General features: G+C 36.4%; 1 protein-coding gene across 6 annotated transcripts in view; it reads right to left on the bottom strand.

The window, feature by feature from the left end:
- Positions 1-20,365, bottom strand: part of trrap (transformation/transcription domain-associated protein) — a 185,959-nt gene that overhangs the window by 34,348 nt on the left and 131,246 nt on the right. For all 6 annotated transcript variants that reach the window (XM_087275128.1, XM_087275130.1, XM_087275129.1 and 3 more), the window contains 5 exon segments: positions 18,787-18,978; positions 14,261-14,456; positions 11,673-11,938; positions 7,331-7,431; positions 2,414-2,615 (listed from right to left, as the gene is read on the bottom strand). In XM_087275128.1, the coding sequence (XP_087131254.1) occupies positions 2,414-2,615; positions 7,331-7,431; positions 11,673-11,938; positions 14,261-14,456; positions 18,787-18,978 (957 nt within the window).

Below are 20,365 nucleotides of genomic sequence, written 5' to 3'. Positions count from 1 at the left end.
ACATCATTGAGTTTACACTTCCACTGCTAGACAGCTTGAAAAATAGAGAGGTGAAACAGCTCTACTCTGTAAGTTACCTTCCCAGATGAGGAGCTGCTTTAACCTCAGCATTCTCACTGTGGATTTCCACAAGTATGGATCGGCTTGAATCAACTCGGGCAGTCATGACAGCAAATTGCAAGCATGGTGCCTTATTTACAAACTGTGAAAAACGTCAATGGCGAGGATCTGTTATCATGTGGCTGTTTGTGTAAGCTTCTCTGTGACATCAATTCCAATGCTGCTGCTAACAACATGCAAAGAACCTATTGATTCTAAATCTGAGAATATAATTGATATTAACGTTTGAAATAAAATGCTACATTCACCAAAAATACCACAAAATATAAATAACCCTAGACTTTATTTTTTTAATTTATATAATCTAGTTCCAAATGAACAGGAATCTACATATAACTTAAAAGATATACTCTTTTGTTTTTAACTATGGGCCTACTCACACTATGCCATCCGTACCGTGCCCAGGCCCGTCTCCCGGATCGTTTGAGAAGTGTGAGTGCGCTTAATCGGGCTCAAGCTCGGTTTCTCTTGGCCGGACCTGGCCCGGTTGAAAGAGGTGTGCCTGAGCCCGGTTCACTTGGGCTTTGGCGCGGTACGCTTGTGTGTGAGTGCAAAACGCACCAAAGCGCGAAACTGGAAGCGAGACGTGACTTTTAAGGGTTTCCTATGGATTTATAAATCATTCTTACTGTTCAATGAACGCAAACTGCCGTAGTTTATTAAATTCGCAAACTCCTCACAGCACGACAGCTGCACGCCTTCAGCAGACCTCCTTATTTCTGCAGCACGAGAGCTTTATGATTGTTTATGAGCGCCAAAAGTGGCGGATCTGTTTGGCGAAATATCTGACTGCGTGTCCCTGCATCCCCAAGTACTGTTTGGCAAAATATTTGACGGCATATCAAACGACTAAAACTATATAACTAGAGAAATCTCCACTGTGTTGCTGAGTGAGAGAGTGCTTCTCACTGAACAGCGCAGCAGCGATGACGGAAGCGTGCCGAACCCCGTTTGTGGTGTGAGTGCGGGCCGTCGGGGGAGACGGGAGGGGGGACAAGTGTGCTTTGGCCCGGAGTACGGCCTAAATGACTTCATTCAAAACTGTAACAGCCCAGCCATAAGGACATTAAACCTTAGTCTTCTTGACTATTGGCTGAGCCAAAGTGATGCAAATGCTACAGGCAGGGTTTTTAATGCCTCTGCCTTTGTCTTTAGGTGATACTCTTAGGCCAAAAAAAACCCTTTGTTGATAAACTTGTGTTGTGAATTTGTAGAAGCGTCAAAACCATGGAGATTTGTCGGGTGTTTTAAATCCCTTAATAGGAACTCATTCATCAAAGGATCTTCCTAGTTTTGTCGCTTCTTCAAATTCACAACAATAGCAAATAGTATAAGGCAAGAAAAAAAAAACTAAACTAAAACTAAATCAAGACTTGGAGAAATTTAATGATTCTGTGGAGGTTTAAGCAGATGTCTTTTCTCATCGGTATATGTTGAAGTATGGTAATAGGACTTGTAATTTACCCGTAGTCTGGGTTAAGCGCTTCCGGTGAACTGTTTGCAATTGCAAAAACGGAGCGTTTAAGGTCTGTTTTCTTTTAAAATCAGCTCCTGGCCAGTGAATCTCCACTGGCTGAGTGATATCCGATGTAAAATGGGTCTCAGATTGTAAAAGAAGCACTGCACTAAATTACATTTTCCCTCACCATGTCTTTAAAATATAGACATTTATTTTACCCCAGTATATTCAACGAAGCTTCTGCACTAGTCTGCCAATTCTGACAGACGTGTGCGAGTAAACGGGTTTTTGTCTTGTTTGACGCTTGAGCAAATAAACGAATGCCTATTTAACTGATTGTAGTTTAATTACATTACAACATCGATGCTGTAAAAGGAATCGTATAAAATGGAAAAACTAACAATAACAGGTAACTGGAAGTTTATCAGCACGGGAACAACACTAGCTCAGCATATACCCTTTTGCAATATATCAAAGAACTATCATACATTTCTGTTTAAAGCAATAGTCTTGAACAAATTCCTGGAGGGCTGCAGCTCTGGTTCTCCAACCACCTCCAACTGAAACCTGTTCAATAGTCTGTAGTAGTCTTGAACACCTTGATTAGTTGGATCAGCTGTGTTGGATTAGGGTTGGAGCAAAACTGTGCAGAGTTGCGGCCCTCCAGGAATTCAGATTGAGACCTATGATTTAAATCAAACTTACTCTCTATGATATATAGATGACTTTTTACCTTGAGTAGAAAACTAAATGTCATTTGGTGGACAAGAAGAAAGGAAAATTCCAAGTTGTGGATAAACCTGGATGAGGTCAGCAAGAGAGTGGAGTTCTTACCTTGGCCAGGTATTTGCGAGACTTGCTCTCATTCTGATGGCGGCATGCGTGTAGGTAACAGGTGATGGCGGAGACACCAAGGTGAGGCTGGCGATCTTTGACAAAGATGTTCTCCAGGTAGTCGCCCCACATAGCCCAGGCTTTAACCAGAACATCATGCATCTGGACTGCAGCAGAGAAGGCCTTGTTTGCCTCCTCTGACCTGGAGGAAAAGAAAACAGCTCAAATCAAACAAGCAGAGAAATTTGTCAGTTCTGATCATCAGAGTCTTTTCAAATTTTAAGAAAGTAAAGAATATAAGTAAACTGGAAGAATAATCAGAGTGAGCATATATTTTTTGTAAGTACTGGTCATAACTGAATATCTAAAGAGTTCAGATGCAAAAGCTACTAAATGCCCCTTCCGCCAAAAATGAGATGGCATTAAGCGAATGCTTTAGGCACGTAGTATACGATCAATGAACTGTTTAGCTTGAAATCATCTAAGGCGACGCATTGGCGCAGTAGGTAGTGCTGTCGCCTCACAGCAATAAGGCCGCTGGTTCGAGCCTTTTGGCCAGTTGACCAGCAACTAACCAAAATTAGCTGACTGGATCCAATATTTGGTTTCATCAGCCATTTTAGGGCTTTGAGAATTTATTCTATTCTAGGACCCTTTATAGAAGCAGTTTAAGAACAGAAGTTGAGAAAGGCTTGTAAAGGGCTTTATAGGGGACTGAAAGCACAGGATGGGACTTATAATCTGAGCTTGAAGCCTAGTCCTTACCATCACCATCTCTAAATGTCACCCTATGACACACCTACTAAACCAATCACATATAATGGGAATTTTTAATGAGTATGTGGCAAGCAACAGAATTACACTTGATTGGAATGGGACTCTGGGGATGCCAAATCCACTGAAGCGTCTCGTCAGTCCTGGACATGTATTATATGTTTCTGCTTGTGGCCTTTGCTGAGAACCGGGCCTGGAGAGCACATAAGTCCCCACGCCCAGTCAAGTGTCAAACATCTTCCTCTGACAGCTCTGCTGCTTTACCAAGTCCCTACGTTAATATTCATAGAGAGTGAAAATGTAATGATTACATTAGGCCCTGCTGAGGCTGGGGGAAACTTCTGCTGATCACAGAGATTTCACAAATTGCTATTGAGTTAATTATTCACAATGTGTATTTAATAAGCTATTCCAACCCTGTGCAGGGCTCTGGGCTTGACATCAATTCACCCATGATAAGGAAAGGAGCAGGGTCTATACAGAGCAATGATGGTGCAAAAAAAAAAAGAAGGTCATTATCAATACCTGTTTAACAGATAATCACACGATGCTCTGTTTTGGTCTGGATATATTCATTTTTTTAAGTGCCCCATTGTGCTATTTTGAATACATCTTATCTAACGTAGCTGTTTGAGAATGAAAAATGTCAGCAAGTGCTCAACAAATACAGCCTGCCAAAAAACAGACCTGATTCTGAAATGACAAAACATGTATTACAGTTTTACTAACAATACTGTTCTACTGTACGTAATATGCATATATTATGCATATCTTGTTAGGAATGCACGGTTTCCATCCACCTATTTTTATGCATATTTTGAACTGTTGCATTAAATAATGCTTAATGAAAATGGAAATGTGCAAAAAAAGTAAACTTTTGTGCGCAACTAAGTATGAAAAACTATTTTTAAAAACGTAAAAAAAAACTTTTTATTAAAAATGTGCATAAACTACAATGGAAATACATTTACAGAATAATTCATGTGATGTTGTTTTAGGGTTAGGGTTAGGGATGGGTTATAGGGTTATATAAACATGAAAAACATTTTTTTGATATCTTTCGGAACGGGGTTGCAATGGAGAGCTTTAATGAATAAACCAGCAGGCCGACCATATTGTATAACATCTGAAATGCTGTTTTGGTCATTAAGTATTTGGTTTTAAGTATTATTACCTCTCAAAAGTGTCTCATGCCTCCAAAAGTCATTTTTGATATTTGGTGCAATTTTATAAGGAACTGACGACGTTATTATCTTTGACTCATTGGATGGAAAACACTCGACTGAAAAGATCAAGCAAGTTTGGAGTAAAAACATTGCATGTGGTATTTCCACATGCTTATGGATTGAGCAGCCTTTACTAAACAGCACTCTAGTTCACTGAGAAGCTACACAAACATTATCACAGAATGATTATCTTGATTTCATTGTTGCCAAATTAAATACGAACATTTTCTACACAATTTTGTGTAGCTTATCAGTGTACAACAACTCTGTGTAGCAAACATCAGTCCTTCTGAACACACATGCTAGAGATATACTACAACCAGCTTTACTCACAAAATACACATAAACATCAGCAATAAATCACGCATTATATTAGCATAATACCAGCCAATGGTGTCTACCGGATAATTTGGTTTGCTTTGTCTACATTAATAACCTAAGCATTTACCATGTACAGTCGCTGAGGTTAAAGAAGCTTTTTATAATGAAGACAAGGCAATGGGCCTTTCATCGTTGACAGGGTTCTTTCACATTTGGTTCAATTGCTTGGACTGTACCCAAGTTTGATTGTCCCCCCCTTGCCACCTTTTAGGTTGTTTTTTTTCTCAGTTTACTTCTGTTATTTGGTACGAATGCCTTCATACTAGAAGTGAACTGGACCAGAGTTCGCACAAACCGTACCCCAGACCACCTCTTCTGACTCATGTACAGTTCACAGGTGCGCACCCGAGTTCAGAAGATATCGTTCACACAAACGTACCGAGCTTTGACGTGAAACGAACCCAGGTGCGGAGTGAAAGTGCTAGTGTGAAAGCAGAAACACTGTACTGTTGTGTGGACCATTGAAAACACATCAGGGCAGAGAAGCCTCTTGGAAAGGACAGCTTTAAAGAGCTCTAGAAGTGATACAGCTGTAGATACACACATCAATATAGCATAATTTTTGTGACACTGTTCAACATTACTATTTTATATTACTTTCAGGTAGACGTTCATAATATACAATTATTGTGTAATTTAATAAATAATATAAATAATTCTTGTTAACTTCAGGATGCAACTGTATCCCTGCTAGCAAGAACTTTTTAAAGAGAACAAACAGTTTGAGGCACTTTTTACAGTACAGTTGAATTTAGGTGATACTGAAACATAAAAAAAATAATAATAAAAAAAAAAAATAATAATAATAATAATAATAATAATAATAATAATAATAATAATAATATATAAATACATACTGAAATAAGAGTTTTTTTAGCCTTGGGTGGATGTAAACCTACTGTTGGAGGCCTCCAAAACAAAGTCAGGAAAATTTAAAAGAAATTTAATAAAATGTAATAATGTTCATTAATACTGACAATAACTTGATCTTTGGATCCTTTTACAGTAAGTCGAGCTGGTAACGAAACCCAGTGCCATTGTGGTACAGCTGTGGATTTGCACTTCAATATAGCATCATTTTTGCGATACTGTATTACAATAATTGATATTTTTACAGTACTGTGATGGTTGGGTTTATGGTAGGGGTGGGGGTAAATGTTAAAAAATACAATTTATTGGGTAATGTAATAAATGATATAATACTCTGTCGAGGAAACGTTGGAGAGCGCAATGACGTTAATCGATCTGTTTGCTGTAACATGTAAAAGGAAGTCATGAAAGAAACATTAAAAAGCAGCTCATGAAAACACATTAATAATATTACATACTACTGCCCCAACCCTAGAAAAAAAGCGTTCCCTGATTTTGATGACAGCCTTTCCACAGGTCAGTAATAAGCTAATGTAATGTTAACTGCATAATGTAAATCTTGCATTCATGTTAACAAACCAGTGATCAAAATAAATATTCATTCATTCATTTTCTTGTCGGCTTAGTCCCTTTATTAATCCGGGGTCGCCACAGCGGAATGAACCGCCAACTTATCCAGCAAGTTTTTACGCAGCGGATGCCCTTCCAGTACTGCATGTCTTGGGACTGGGGGGGAAACCGGAGCACCCGGAGGAAACCCACGCGAAGGCATGGAGAACATGCAAACTCCACACAGAAACAGCAACTGAGCCGAGGTTCGAACCAGCGACCAAGCGACCTTCTTGCTGTGAGGCGACAGCACTACCTACTGCGCCAATGCCTCGCCCCAAAATAAATATATTAAAGCAATTCAATATATAAAATATGAATTGATGTATACTTTAAACTTTAATTACAATGTTCAATTAAAATGATTACTTTTTTTTGTCAAAGAATTTTGTGGCTCAATAGTATTGGTTCAGGCATTGGTACCGTTTTAAAAGTATCGATTTAGCACCGGTATCAAAATAACCCCAAACTATACCCATCCCTACGTGTTTGTTAATATATCACAGGGAGTAAAAATACAAGGCTTGCCTGCAGTACAAACACATCTGAAGCACTCTAAGACGTTAACCAATCCTTATATGAGTTTTTCATCAGTAAAAGCCGAGCGAATTGTGAAAATGCCAGTCAATATCAGTATGACAGAAGATAATTACTCATCATGAGTTCAGTGTCATTATCCTCCACTGCAGACATGCTATAAAAGGTTAATTACTCATCATACTCTCATATTGACTGTTAACGACTGTTCTGACCTCATTATTGGCCTAAAGTTTCAGATTAGCTGCACAAACACATAGGCGCGCACACAGATGTTTATCCTTCTTCTCCATAATGACTCTTTGTCAAAATTGTTCATTTTAAAAACTGAGCTCTTAATGATCCCGCCGTTCCCGATTCTTTATTGTCAGCAAGAATCAGATGTGTGCGCAAAACAAAAGATAACGAGAGCCGTGTCAATTAAAGACAAAGAAACAGCGAATGAGGATGATAAAGAGAAGAATCAAAGTGACAGGCAGAGAAGGAGAGAAGATGAACAAAGCCAGGGATCAACTCTTACTTATTGATCTGTGCTAGGAACATGCCCTTGAGAGCGTAGAACTCAGCGGTCATCTCCTTGGTGAAGTATTTCAGGTTGGTGGACTCAATCACCTCCAGACCCTGACAATACAAAAACAATGATTACATTTCAAATTCCTCAAGAATTTCGCATTCCCATAAAGAATATTACTTCTTTTTTTATGTTGCAACGATCCTACATAAAAACAAAATGATGGGTTTTACTTGTGGGGCTCAGCCAGTGTGTAGTTTTTGGACCAAGAATTTTATACATCAAGAATCAACAACACTGACAACACAGTATATCTCCTGTAGACATCTCTGTAGCTCAATCTAAGACTCCCAGGTGAGAGCCAGTGGCTTAGAGTGTGCCAGAGAAATGATAAAGGGAACAGAACAGGTTCAAGTGATAGCTGTGTGTGTGTGAGAGAGAGAGAGAAAGAGAGAGAGAGACTTATTAAATCCAATGGTACTTTAATGACTTGAGCTCAGTTGAGGCAGCTCCATTAATCAGGCTTAAGCGAATGCTGCAGCTACCAGCCCATTCCTTACACTGTTTGGAATGCATTGCTTAGTGTGACAGCACTGCAGTCATTCTCTCGGTAATGAGAGCAGCGTTATTTGGATTAAGAGACTCCGGCTAACAGCAAAACCAGCAGGTGAGTTGACAAAGCAAACTAGATTTTGTGTAGTTGAAGTCGATTTGACAGCAGCGATGACACGTAGCCACACACAATATTTTGCTAGAGTGCAGAAAATGTGAAAATTATATACAGTTGAAATAAAATGATTAGCCCTCCAGTGAATTTTGTTCTTTTTCAAATATTTCCCAAATGTCGTTTAAGAGAAGAAGGATTTTTTTAGTTTTTCCCATACTAAGATATAATTACTTTTTTCTGGAGAAAGTGTATTTGTTTTATTTCGGCCAGAATAAAAGCGCACTTGTCCCCCCTCCCCTCTCCCCCGATGGCTTGCACTCACTGCATTTTACCTTCTGAACCTGAGCATGCTTCCATCATCAATGATGCGACTGTTCAGTTTAACAGGAAAAGATGTGCTCAACACAGTGGAGATTGCTTTAATTAAAGCTTTTTGTAATATTTTTAGTTGTTTGTGATGCAGTGACATGCTAGCAAATATTTTACCGAACAGATCAACCACTTTTGAGCTTAAAAAAACGATCATAAAATCACTATGCTGCAGTGAGGGGTTTGCGTCTTTAATAAACTACGACAGTTCGCATTGAATGAAAAGTAAGAATGATTAATATTAATGATTAATAATATGACTTGCCTAGTTACCCTAATTACCCTAATTAAGCCTTTAAATGCCACTTTAAGCTGAATACTATCATCTTGAAAATATCTAGTTAAACATTATGTACTGTCATCATGGCAAAGATAAAAAAATAGTTATAAAACTATTATGTTTAGAAATGTGTTGAAAAAAGATATTGGGGAAAAAAATTTGAGAGGGAGCTAATAATTTAGGAGGGCTACTAATTCTGACTTCAACTGTATATAAAAAAAGGATATAAAAAAAGTGCAACTCATTTCGCTAATTTAAAAAAAACACCTTGTCCATAAAGACGGGTGACAAAGAAAAACTAGTCATCCAGTTTAAAATGTTTTCTTATCCAGCAAAACCAGATAGCTTCAGAAAGCTACAGCCATACAACTTTCAGATCTGCTATGTAAAGCAATGAATGGGCTGGACAATAATCCACCCCTTTTCCACCAAACGCTTACTAGTGAGACCACAACAGTTAGCAACGATAGCAAAGATCTAATCATTTTGCGATGGTCAAAATTAAGTCCTGCAAAAATACAGGAAAAAGGACAATTCCAATGTTCATGTGGTCAAAATAACAAAATTTTGATAGCAAAACAGGTTTGTGTGGCAATTTTTAATATAGTGGCCGAGCTCATATAAAAGTCACTATAAAGCCACAAAGCTGCATTCTGTTAGTTAATGTGTCAAATCTGCAGTAGCAAAATAGCTTAAATTTACCATAAAATATTTCAATCTTTTGTCCTCATGCAAAATTCTTTACATGGATTAACATTGAAATGACCATTACGCTAGCAAAAATGAGCTGAACAATAATAAACATGGCAGCATTATTACACTCCATCCAGATGTTTATCAAGACAACAAAGCTTTTCAAGAAATATAATTAATCAGTTCAGGTAAACCCCAAAACACAGAAATAAATTGGGTTTTACCAAGTGGTTGATGAGTTGAGACCAAGATTTTGTATGATGTTGTAGACGTACCCAAGACTGACTCAGCCAATCAATATTTCTGATCATATCATTAACACATTAACAACAGCTTTGCAAAAGCTACAAACCACAGCTGCTTCTTTAATTTTAATTTTCCATGAAAAAAAAAATGAACATTTGCTTTTTAGTTTAGCATTTTTCCACTTATAAGTAAAGGTAATGATAGTTTGAGCTTTATCTAGCTCAGGACTGATTTGATTGTGACACTATAAGAAATTTTAACAAAGATAGTGTCATGAATAAAAGAGCTCATCTAAAAAATAATCTCTCTTATCACTTTTATTTTGTTCCGTATCCACACGACTTACAAAAGGTGTTAGGCAGAATAATGCATCTGCCATTTTCTTCTTACAGTTATTTAAATGCTAATGAGAACTCCTTACCATGTTCAATGTGCAAAAGATATTCATTTGACTTACAAAAAAAATGATAATCAAATAACTGTTGCTAAATTAACTAATAACCTTAAGCCACAAATAACCAGCCTTAACATATCTGAACATTTCAATAAAAAAATTATTAATTAAATTAAAATATATTAATACCCTTTTGATTACAAACAAATATTTATTTTGATGTAAAAATAATAATAATAATTATATATATATATATATATATATATATATATATATATATATATATATATATATATATAAACAAAAGTAACAGAATAAAGATGAGACATTCAAGTGAAACATTCAAATTATTAGGTCTCATTAGCATATCAAGTAAAGCTCAAGTAAAAATCAGTATTTATTAACCTTGGTTAATGTGAGATATGCATTTAAGCTACACAGTAAGGTTAACATTAGATCATTTATCCTTGAAAATTAATGTAATCAGTCAGGTAATAGGTGTAATTTTAAGTCAAGATTCAAAATCACTTGCTCATCCTGATATTTTCCACAAATATGGAGATTGACATTTCATAAATTACACTTTCATTAACTCAGATTTGATCAACTTTTACTCACTACTGATCAATGCAAATACATAGTAGTATCTCTCTCTCTCTCTCTCTCTCTCTCTCTTTAGTTTCATATCCGCTTGTTAAGTCGTGACGTATTGGTGACGTATGGAATAGTGTTTCTGGCTCCAAGCTGCTACTCATTTAAATTGAAAAAAAAATATTGGTTTATGGCCACTTTTTAGCTCTATCGCACATTAAAGTAAATTTTAGATAAAATCATAGTGTACACAACAGTCTCTGGGCTTGCTGCATCATAAATACCAATATTTTAACAATCCATAAAAATGTATCACTTTCTGATCATCGGATCTTAGGCATGGATATATACATTGCGATCGGGATTTTCGAAAGTATTACACCGTATGTAAACATTCATTGAGATAACATTGAATCTCCCCATACAGTTTGATAGAGCACTTGGACCCGGAAGCCGCTTCACAGGACGTAACACTTAAAAAGCGAATTAGTGGTCAGCTAGCACAGCAAGAACATTCCTCATATTATTGACATTAAAATGAACATAGCAAAACACTTGCTTCATTCAAAATGGATTCATATTTGATTGTTTAAAATGTGTGCAAATACTAAATTAACCAAAACTAAACTGGTTACAGCAGAACATGTTGGAGCTCTCATGTTTACTTGTTATGAATTTGCATTGATCAGTTTTGAATAAAAGCTCAATCAAACGGAATTTGTGAAAGCTGAATGATGCGCTTGCCAGTCAGTCTCTAAATTTGCAGAAAAGATCAGGATGAGTAAGTGACAAATGCTGACAAGAATTGATGCGTTACTTCCTGTGGCAACACATGATTTATAGAAAAGCTTGCATACAAGTTAAGTGATGTCAGTTCATTCAACTATATTATCTATTTTATTATGTAAAATAATGCAGAATCAGCTGGGCCAGTTTCAGCAGCAAATTGTGCAGCCACCTACAGGTGACCTTCAAAACAGCAGCGTGTCAAATACAAAATGTTACTATCGAACAGTTTGAAATATGATAAACACCTGTATAATTCCAGTACCAGTATACTGTAGATCGTTATTTATTTTTTACTCATTTTCAATGCTTATGTTTCACTCACCTGCATGCATTCATTCTTGCCCATGACTCCGGCCAACTGCAGGTAGCATTTAACCTGCTGACGAATCTTCTGGAAGCAGTCTACAATAGGCACTGTAGGGATGGTATGAATGCGACTCAGAATGTCTAAAGCCACGTTGACCAGACCTTGCTTTCGAGCAATCTTTCCATACTGAATAATAGCAGATGCTGAGGCGTGCACTCCAAGCATGGCATTGTTAGTGTTTGGGTCATGTTGTGTGTTGTTTTCATATGCAGTCACAATGGCTGCAGAGACAAAAAAAAAGAAATCAGTTGAAACAAATGCACTGCAATAATCTGAACATCATGATAATTTATTTTCAGGGTTCACACTTTAAGCCAAATTACTAGAATTTACCCTGACTAAAAAAAAAAAAATCTTAATTACCATGACATCTTATTAGTGGTGTAACGGATCACAAATCTCAGTTCGGATTCACTACGGTTTTTGAGTCAAGGATTGGACAAAAAGGGAGGAGACAAATGTAATTTGCTTCCCATTTTTACAAAAATATTACTATTATAATCGCTTTTGACAAAAATAACTTAGAACCTGTAATTTAAATGACAATAAAAATCAAGAAAAAACCAGCAAAAAAAAAAAGGAAAATATTTAATACGAACAATGATCTTTGCTACACTTGCTGATAACGCTAAATATAAAAATCTAACATCTTGTACAACATGTCATATTTATTTTTCAATTAATGTTTCAACAATTCACACACAACACTTCATGTTTCATAATAGGTGGATCATTTTGGAAAACCTATTCAGTGACATAATTTTGATGGTTGTTTGTCGCCAGCTGATGGTTTGTCATTGCTACAACATTCATCAGCTTCAAGTTCCATTAAAAGGTGATTTTAATCTTCACCATTAACATCAGTGTTTATATCTGAACTCTAAACTGTTCTCCCAGTACTTCTGTGTTATTTAATTGTTTGTAATTAACTGACAAAGTGTCTGAACTAAATTTCTCTCGATAAAACGCAGATTTGAATGCAGCACTTCGAAGGATTAATAAACACATGCAAATCATTATCATTTGTCATTCTTGTTAGGCAGGTTTGAATTGAGATCACAATGTTTTAATGTTTAATTGTGCAGCTTTACATTGAATGTGAAACAAAAGAAAAACTGAATTATAAATTCAATCTGTTTGTGTGGTTGTGAAGTGTTCCTTTTTCTATGTTTGACAGTCTTATAGTAATTTTATAAACACCATATTTAGCTTTTTTGTCATCTACTTTTTATACACAGTTTTTAAAATGGTCAATTTGAAAACAAAGCATTTTATATTATCCTGACATGTTTGGCTTAGTTAAGTCAAACACAGTCACCAGACCGTACCCGTCAAGTGGCTATGAAAGGAAGCTGAAAAATATCCGGACCATAATGAGAGGTGAGAAACAACGAGAAAAAAGTACATATATAAAAAACATTTATATAAAAAACATATACACAAAATATATATATATATATATATATATATATATATATATATATATATATATATATATATATATATATATATATATATAGTGTATGTGTGTGAATGAGTATGTATGGAAAGGAAATGACTGAATATATATATATATATTTCAGTGTACAACCAACAAACCAACCTTACAAATATTACAGTTATTAATAGTTCTTAAAAAACATCCATTTTTAAAATAGCCTACATAATCTACATAATCTATCTATGTAATATCATATGTAAACAAGAAACTTTTTTATGCTGTAGTAGCCTATACTTTACAAAAGGTCAACATATGTTGATAACGAGTGTCATTGTCTTTCATTACACGCAGCATGCGCATAAACTGCAAGTGAGAGAGGAAATAAAAGCAAAAAATAAAAGTTTTATAAGGTAAAACCAGATGCTCAAGACATCATCTTTAATCTTTAATGACTTCATTTAAAAACTACAGATGTTTGTGATATAAGAATAACAGTGGAGCATTAATTAAATGCTAATTTTCTGGGGAGCGATGGATCTGAGGTAGCCTGCTATTTTTATTTGATGCAAGAAAAAAAAATATCAGAGGGAAAAAACTGCCTATGTTGGTTTTTAAAAAGGATTTAGTCCGTGTTTTCATTTTCTAATCTAAATTTTTAATTGAAGACAATAATATCTAGGGCAGAACTATATATTTTATTTTTTATTTTATTTATTCCTTTTTCTATGCTGTTGGAAACACTGCAAGTGTGTGAAGATGCTCTGTAATAATATGTTCGTATGTTAAAATAAATCAGTATTTTAAAATGCAATATTTAATGTGTCAGACAAAAAACAGACATTTTGATTTTTTTTATTAAAAAATAATTTAATAAAATTGACCAGTTAACAAGCTGCGGTTGTCGGTTGGCAAAATTACTGAAATGAGCATCACTATAGGAAACTAAAATTTAAAGCGGCAAACAAAAATCCCTGATATTGCATGACTTGACCAAAAAATTTTTTTAAAAAGTCCCTGACATTCAAACAGACCTTTTAAAATTCATTGAAAGTCAGAATTCCCATGACCTATGGGAACCCTAAGTTTTGATATTTTGTCATACCTTGATAATGGTGCTGACGCCACATAAAAATGCTGCTCCAATGAGAAAGGTCGTCAGATACAATCGGCAGTCTGTTTCTCCAGGTCTTCACCACAGTTTTCATGTCATGGAGGCTGGTGTTGCGGCCCAGGTTGGCAGGCTGCAGTCCTGCGTTAATCTGAGCCGCTTCCTGTAGCTCGATGATCTGCTGGGCAGCCTGAATGACAAATATCCAGAAATAAGCAGATGAGATATAATAATAAACATCCTCAAGAAGCAACATCCTCAAGCTCTTTTAAAGCTTCTGTTCTGTTTAATTCGGATGGCTACAGTCATTCAAGAAACCGCGCGCACACACACTTCAAAATCCATTACTGCGACTGTATTACAGGCTTATGATTCCTATTGAGAAAGAAAAAGAAATAGAGAAACGAACTCTCGAGATGGCTGAACGAATGGATGGACGGATCAAAGTATCTTAAAAGCCATTTACTCGGAGAACAGGCAGAGGGAAGCGCACAAGTGAAGCGTATATTCCCTTAATGCCTAATCACGCTCTCAGACCACAGTTAAACCACACCAGCAGAGGACATGGACCACGGTGACCCAAAAACTGCTACCCATTTCTTACAAACTATTGATGCATGACCTTAACATACCAGGCGGCAAACACACACACTCACTCACTCACTCGAAATGCCACGTGGATCTTTAATCTCTTCTGCGAATTGGAAAAGAAAGATGTGAGGGAGGCAGTCTGGCACTTACAAGGTGATTTACAGCATGATGGTTTACCATGCACACGATGAGTAGCTCGAGCTGTGATAATGAATTATGCCCCGTGAACGCACATAAACGCATCCAAAAACAATCCGTTCAATGGTTTACAAGATAAATGCCTCAAATCAGTCTATAGACTTGCCAAATCAACCCCCCTCCCCCCCAAAACAAAATAAATTAAGCAATACAATATTTTTCACAATTATCTGTTAATATCAGCTGATGGCACATTATAACCTTCATTCTGAGTGCCCATTCATCATGTAAATTTAATTTTCTTGCAGGTATTTAATCAAACACTATCTGATGGGGGAAAAGTAATTACGAGCCATTTTAAACTTGGTGGCGTTCTCACTCTCCCTCTCTCTGTCTGTCTCGCGGCTTCTGTCTGCCTCTCCCGTCCATTCAAATCTCTCCTATTGGACTCGGATTTTCTGTATGCTTGTATTAGGGAGTGCAGGTGTAAACAGATTCAATTATCAGGAAATTCAATTATCACTCAAGTCAATGGCTTTGGGGTATTTCTGAATGGACGAAAACAGCCACTGAAGAATGGCCATTATTACATGCCAACAGCAAGCACAGTTCCTTACATACAATAAGCTTTAAACCTGAGCTCAAACAGGTAAAATTTATAGAATTTAGATGCAGGTATGCAAAAAAATGAACAATAAAATCGCCAATTCTGAATATCCCAAGTCATGTTTTCATTGATTTCTTCACTGACGAGTAACTCAAATATTCATTCAAATTTAAAGGGTACCTATTTGACCCCTTTTTCAAGATTTAAGACAAGTTATTTCTGTCACCAGAATGTGTCTGTAAAGTTTCAGCTCAAGACACCCATCAGACTATTAATTGTACCTTTCAAAATATTGCAATTTTCCTGCTCTGAACCACCATGCAGCTGTTTTTGTTGCCTGTGCCTTTAATGCTAGTAATTCCCGCCCACTTTTCCTATGTGTCAGTCAGAGTGTGCCACAATCTCTGCCTCGGCTGCATTAGAATAAATAGCGCGATGACAGATAAGAAGGAAGCAGATCACACGTAACGTTTGTGAGAAATATTACAGTAAGAACTTTACCAATGATTATTTGATGTATTTGTTGATGTATTCAAGTCTTTCTGCAACGAGTCGCACACAATGTCGTAACAAAGTTCACACACTGCGCGTGTTTAAATTTGCACTATTTTTGCACGGCAAAGATGACAGAATACACGTTAATATCCACTGCTGTATGGGCATCCACTATGTTTTATACAAATAAACCTGATTTAACATCTACAAACCGGGATTTAAGCATCTTCTTTTATAATTGTACTGACATGCAGCTGTGGTGATAAAGACGGTAAAATCGCTGTAATTCATCACAGACATGCACGGTTTTAAAAACATTTTAAACTTGTAAAACTCATTCTTGATTACATTTAATGATGACTGATTATCAAAGAGAGCTGAACAGATCTTATAATCCCAGTTGCTTTGCACACATCTCGTCTTGTTGATATGATTATACACATTACTACAGAGACATGTTAATATGCGGCTGTCAATCAGTTCGGTGGGTGGGGAAACCGCACTCCTACATCACGTTGCGGTGGGCCTTAAAATGGGAAGAATTTGAATAATAATTTTTGGAAGAAAAAAAAAAGAGAGACTTTAAGAATGTATTTATATCAACACAATATGACTGTGGACACACCTTATCTACTCACAGTTTTGTCCAAACAGCTTAAAAAAAGATAATTTCCATCATGGGTACCCTATAAAAAACTCATTTAAATTAATAAAATGTTGAAGTATTAAAATTGTTCCTGTGTATGATGCTAAGTATGTTTTTTTGTTTGTTTTAGAATCGTAGAGGAAAAATGTCATTTTCAATTTATAAAGAAATGATTAGTCATCATTGACTTGGGAAATATCCACATTGTAGTGTGTATTATAGTGCAAATAATACAAATAATGATTGATTTTAGAATCTGGAAGTACTTTTTTTAAGTACTTCATAAATAAGCTTTGCCTTTTGAAGTTTAGGTTTTGTTAAGGCTGTGCATTTCGTGGAAAGTATCTCATTTAGATTTTTTGACAGATAATATGATTTTTATTAACCATTACGTTTTGTAGTCAATCTTCAGCTTAATAATCTGTAAGCTGTGGCAACAGTTCTGCAACAGCTCTTAAAAATGACTTGTTTTTGTTCAGTGTCTGGGACAGTGTCTGTAACCAAAATATTCCTGTTTTAAAAATGCAGCAGACACAGTAACCCCAGTTGTCAGCGCTTTCCTGTTTGTTTTCTCTTTTTCTTAATTGTGGGTGTAGCTCGGTTGCGAAATTCTGATTGGGCAGAATGAAAGTGTGCCCACTCGTTTGGCTAGTAAGGCTATCACACACAGCCAGAGTTCTTGTCCTACATTGTCAGATTGTCCTACCTTCCATTTAAAAAGTAGGTAGAACATTTTGATGGCGCATCATGCTATCCATCAGATTTTGCTACCAGTGTAACTTTTAATGTGGATTAGTGTGATATGAAGCTGTAATATCGCCCTAACCAACCTGATCCCTAATCCCAACCTCAGAACCATTCAAATACAGTGTTGGTAGAATAATTTGACGGGTAGGATCAAATGTCAGGACACCGGCAGTCACGCATTTGCTCTGGGTGGGGGAAATTTAATAATACATATATATTTCTTATTGCAGCCTGTTGCAATTAAATAATCACAATGTTTCAAATTGTGTGATTCGATTTCAATTAATCGCACAGCCCTAGTTTTTGTCTTTTTGTATTAAAACATTTACTCACCTAATTTTTTTTTGTATTTATTTATTTTTTTTTATTTATCAGGATCCCCATTCGCCACTACCAAGGTAGTGGCTATTCTTCCTGAGGTCCATCAAAAATAACACAAAATTACATTAATACACAACAACAAAGACCAATAAAAACATTAAAATACAAAAAATATATATATACATATTTATCTAAGATGTTGTAATGACATCCCCCCCTATCCAACTGTTCAATCATGCGGACCACAGAACAATCAACCATTACCCGTGAGACCAGATTTGTTGCAATCCCAATCTCCAACAACACCTCATTTCCTCAATTTGGCTGTCATGTTTGCCATCGCCCCACAACCGAGCTCAAGAGTCGGCTCTAACAGTGCTCTGAGGCTGTGGTGCGTGGACAGCTCTCACACATTACCCTAATCTACACGCACACATCACCTCAGCTCTGTCCCATTGTGTGCTCTGCCTGATTATGCGTGTGGTAGTCAGGAGGCTGATCTTTGCGCTGAATATTAATACAAGCCGCCTATTGAGCGCCACAATGGTGCAGTCAACACTATCTCAGCCATTTTAGAAAGGGCCAAAGGGGAGGAAGAGGGAAGAAGGGACCAGGTCTGACAAAAGAAGAAATGATATTGTGCAAAAATGTAGAACAAAAAAAAGAGAATTATAAGAAAAGTGTGTGCTTAAACCATTCTCTTGTGGGTTTGTATAAAGTCGCACGCACACATGCCAAATGAGTTTGCCCGAATCTCCCGCTTGTCAGTGGTAAAATCTGACCAGATGTTCTGCTTTTAAGAGGCCATCATTTAAAATTGACAATCAATTTAGATTGGATCGCTAGTGGTGCTCTGATTGAGTTATTCTGCTTGGGAAAAAAAAAAAAAAAAAAAAATTCAAGAAAACAATTAAATTACAGCTGGCGAACGTCTGGTTAAAGGGTGTTTGTCAGCTCGCAAACTGACGTCCTCACCTGCAGCAGGGGTGTGTGGACGTGAGAAACGATGTGTGGAAGTCTCCTCCATTCTCTGATGGCCAGGCTGCTGGCCATCTCCACCAGCCGCTCGATGAAGTTAAGCTGCTGCTCCTCAGGGTGACAGATGGCCAGGTAGCCACGATGCATGTTCACCTTCCAGGCCATCTCCTTCGGACAGCTCAGCTCCACCTGACGAACAGAAAATCACCACTGTGATAACACATACTTGAATTCAAAATCGTATAGCCTGTAAAGTTATCATTATAATGTTATTATTAACCATTTTAACTTGTCTATTGTCAACTTTTTTAGACCAAAAAAGAGATAATTATGGGCCGCTCGCATATAGGGATGTAACTAATTACCTGAATCACGATTGATATGATTAACGATACTAATCTCACAATTCGCAATTTAGTCAGAATGTTTTAACAAAATTATTTGAAACAAATTTAACGTGAAGAGCCCTTTCATTCTTAAATGCTGCACATTTATAGTAAAATAACACATTTTCTGTAATAACTAAACTGATATTTTTTTTTTATTCAAACTAAAACCTTGACTATGCTATTTTACATTTTAAAAAGAAATATCAGCATATCTATGTTTTTTGAGGTCTTTGCACATTTACAATGTCCCCTGCTGAAAAAAAAACCTTGGGGACTGAGATGGCTGGTGTGGCTGGCTTTCCTAAACCAGAGAGCAGTGTGTACAGAGGTGGTCAATAGACCCTCTGCTCCAGGAGACTGGCCACTGGGATGAAATACTGATTATAAAATTATTAATTTTATAGTAGGATAGAGACAAGAGTTGAACATGATTGTGAAGGTGAATAATTAATATTACTTGTACAATTTATTAGTAAAAGTGTGATACACTTAAAAAGAAATAATCTAGAACAATCGTTTTGTCTGGTGCACTTCACTGTTATCATTTTTCTCTGCCGCCCTACCTCTTGCTCACCGTTGATTTGCAGGTAAAGTGAGCTTGCGCCACAGCACACAGCACCCCCTCTGTTCAAAAAGTTGTATCGGGATTCAGTTAACATTTCTATCGATTTGAATCATCTCATATTTTAATCATTTTTTTAACGCCTCATGGTGAATTGTTATGCCCCTACTCTCATAGCACATATTTTGCATGAGCAAGTTCGATATTTCCAATGAAGGCACGTGGTTGCCACGCGCATATTGGGAGTAACACGCTAATGTATTCTAGGTGCACCTAGTTGAAAACATCTAAACTTTTCAGGAAACTTTTTTCACTATTCATTTACTCATTGTTCACCTGCTGTCCACTTAGAACAGTTTTCTTCCGGACCTGACTGTTCCCGCAAAATTTAAATTTCCTTTCCATAATCAAACATTTAAATTTCACTAGCCACTACAGTGCTCAGCATAATTAAGTACACCCCATTTTGATAATTAATGATTTTAACCATTTCTCTGTGAATATAGGCAATGTATTTTGGTGCAATTAAACAAAACATATATACTAACATATATATTCATTAAAATTATATTTTAGTCACCAAATATATTTAGAAATTAAAAGATAATACAATTAAGCTCAAGCT

The sequence above is a fragment of the Danio rerio genome, chromosome 12, assembly GCF_052040795.2.
Source record: "Danio rerio strain M-AB ecotype USA chromosome 12, GRCz13ab, whole genome shotgun sequence".
NCBI lineage: Eukaryota > Metazoa > Chordata > Actinopteri > Cypriniformes > Danionidae > Danio > Danio rerio.
This window is presented reverse-complemented; position numbering and strand designations above follow the sequence as displayed.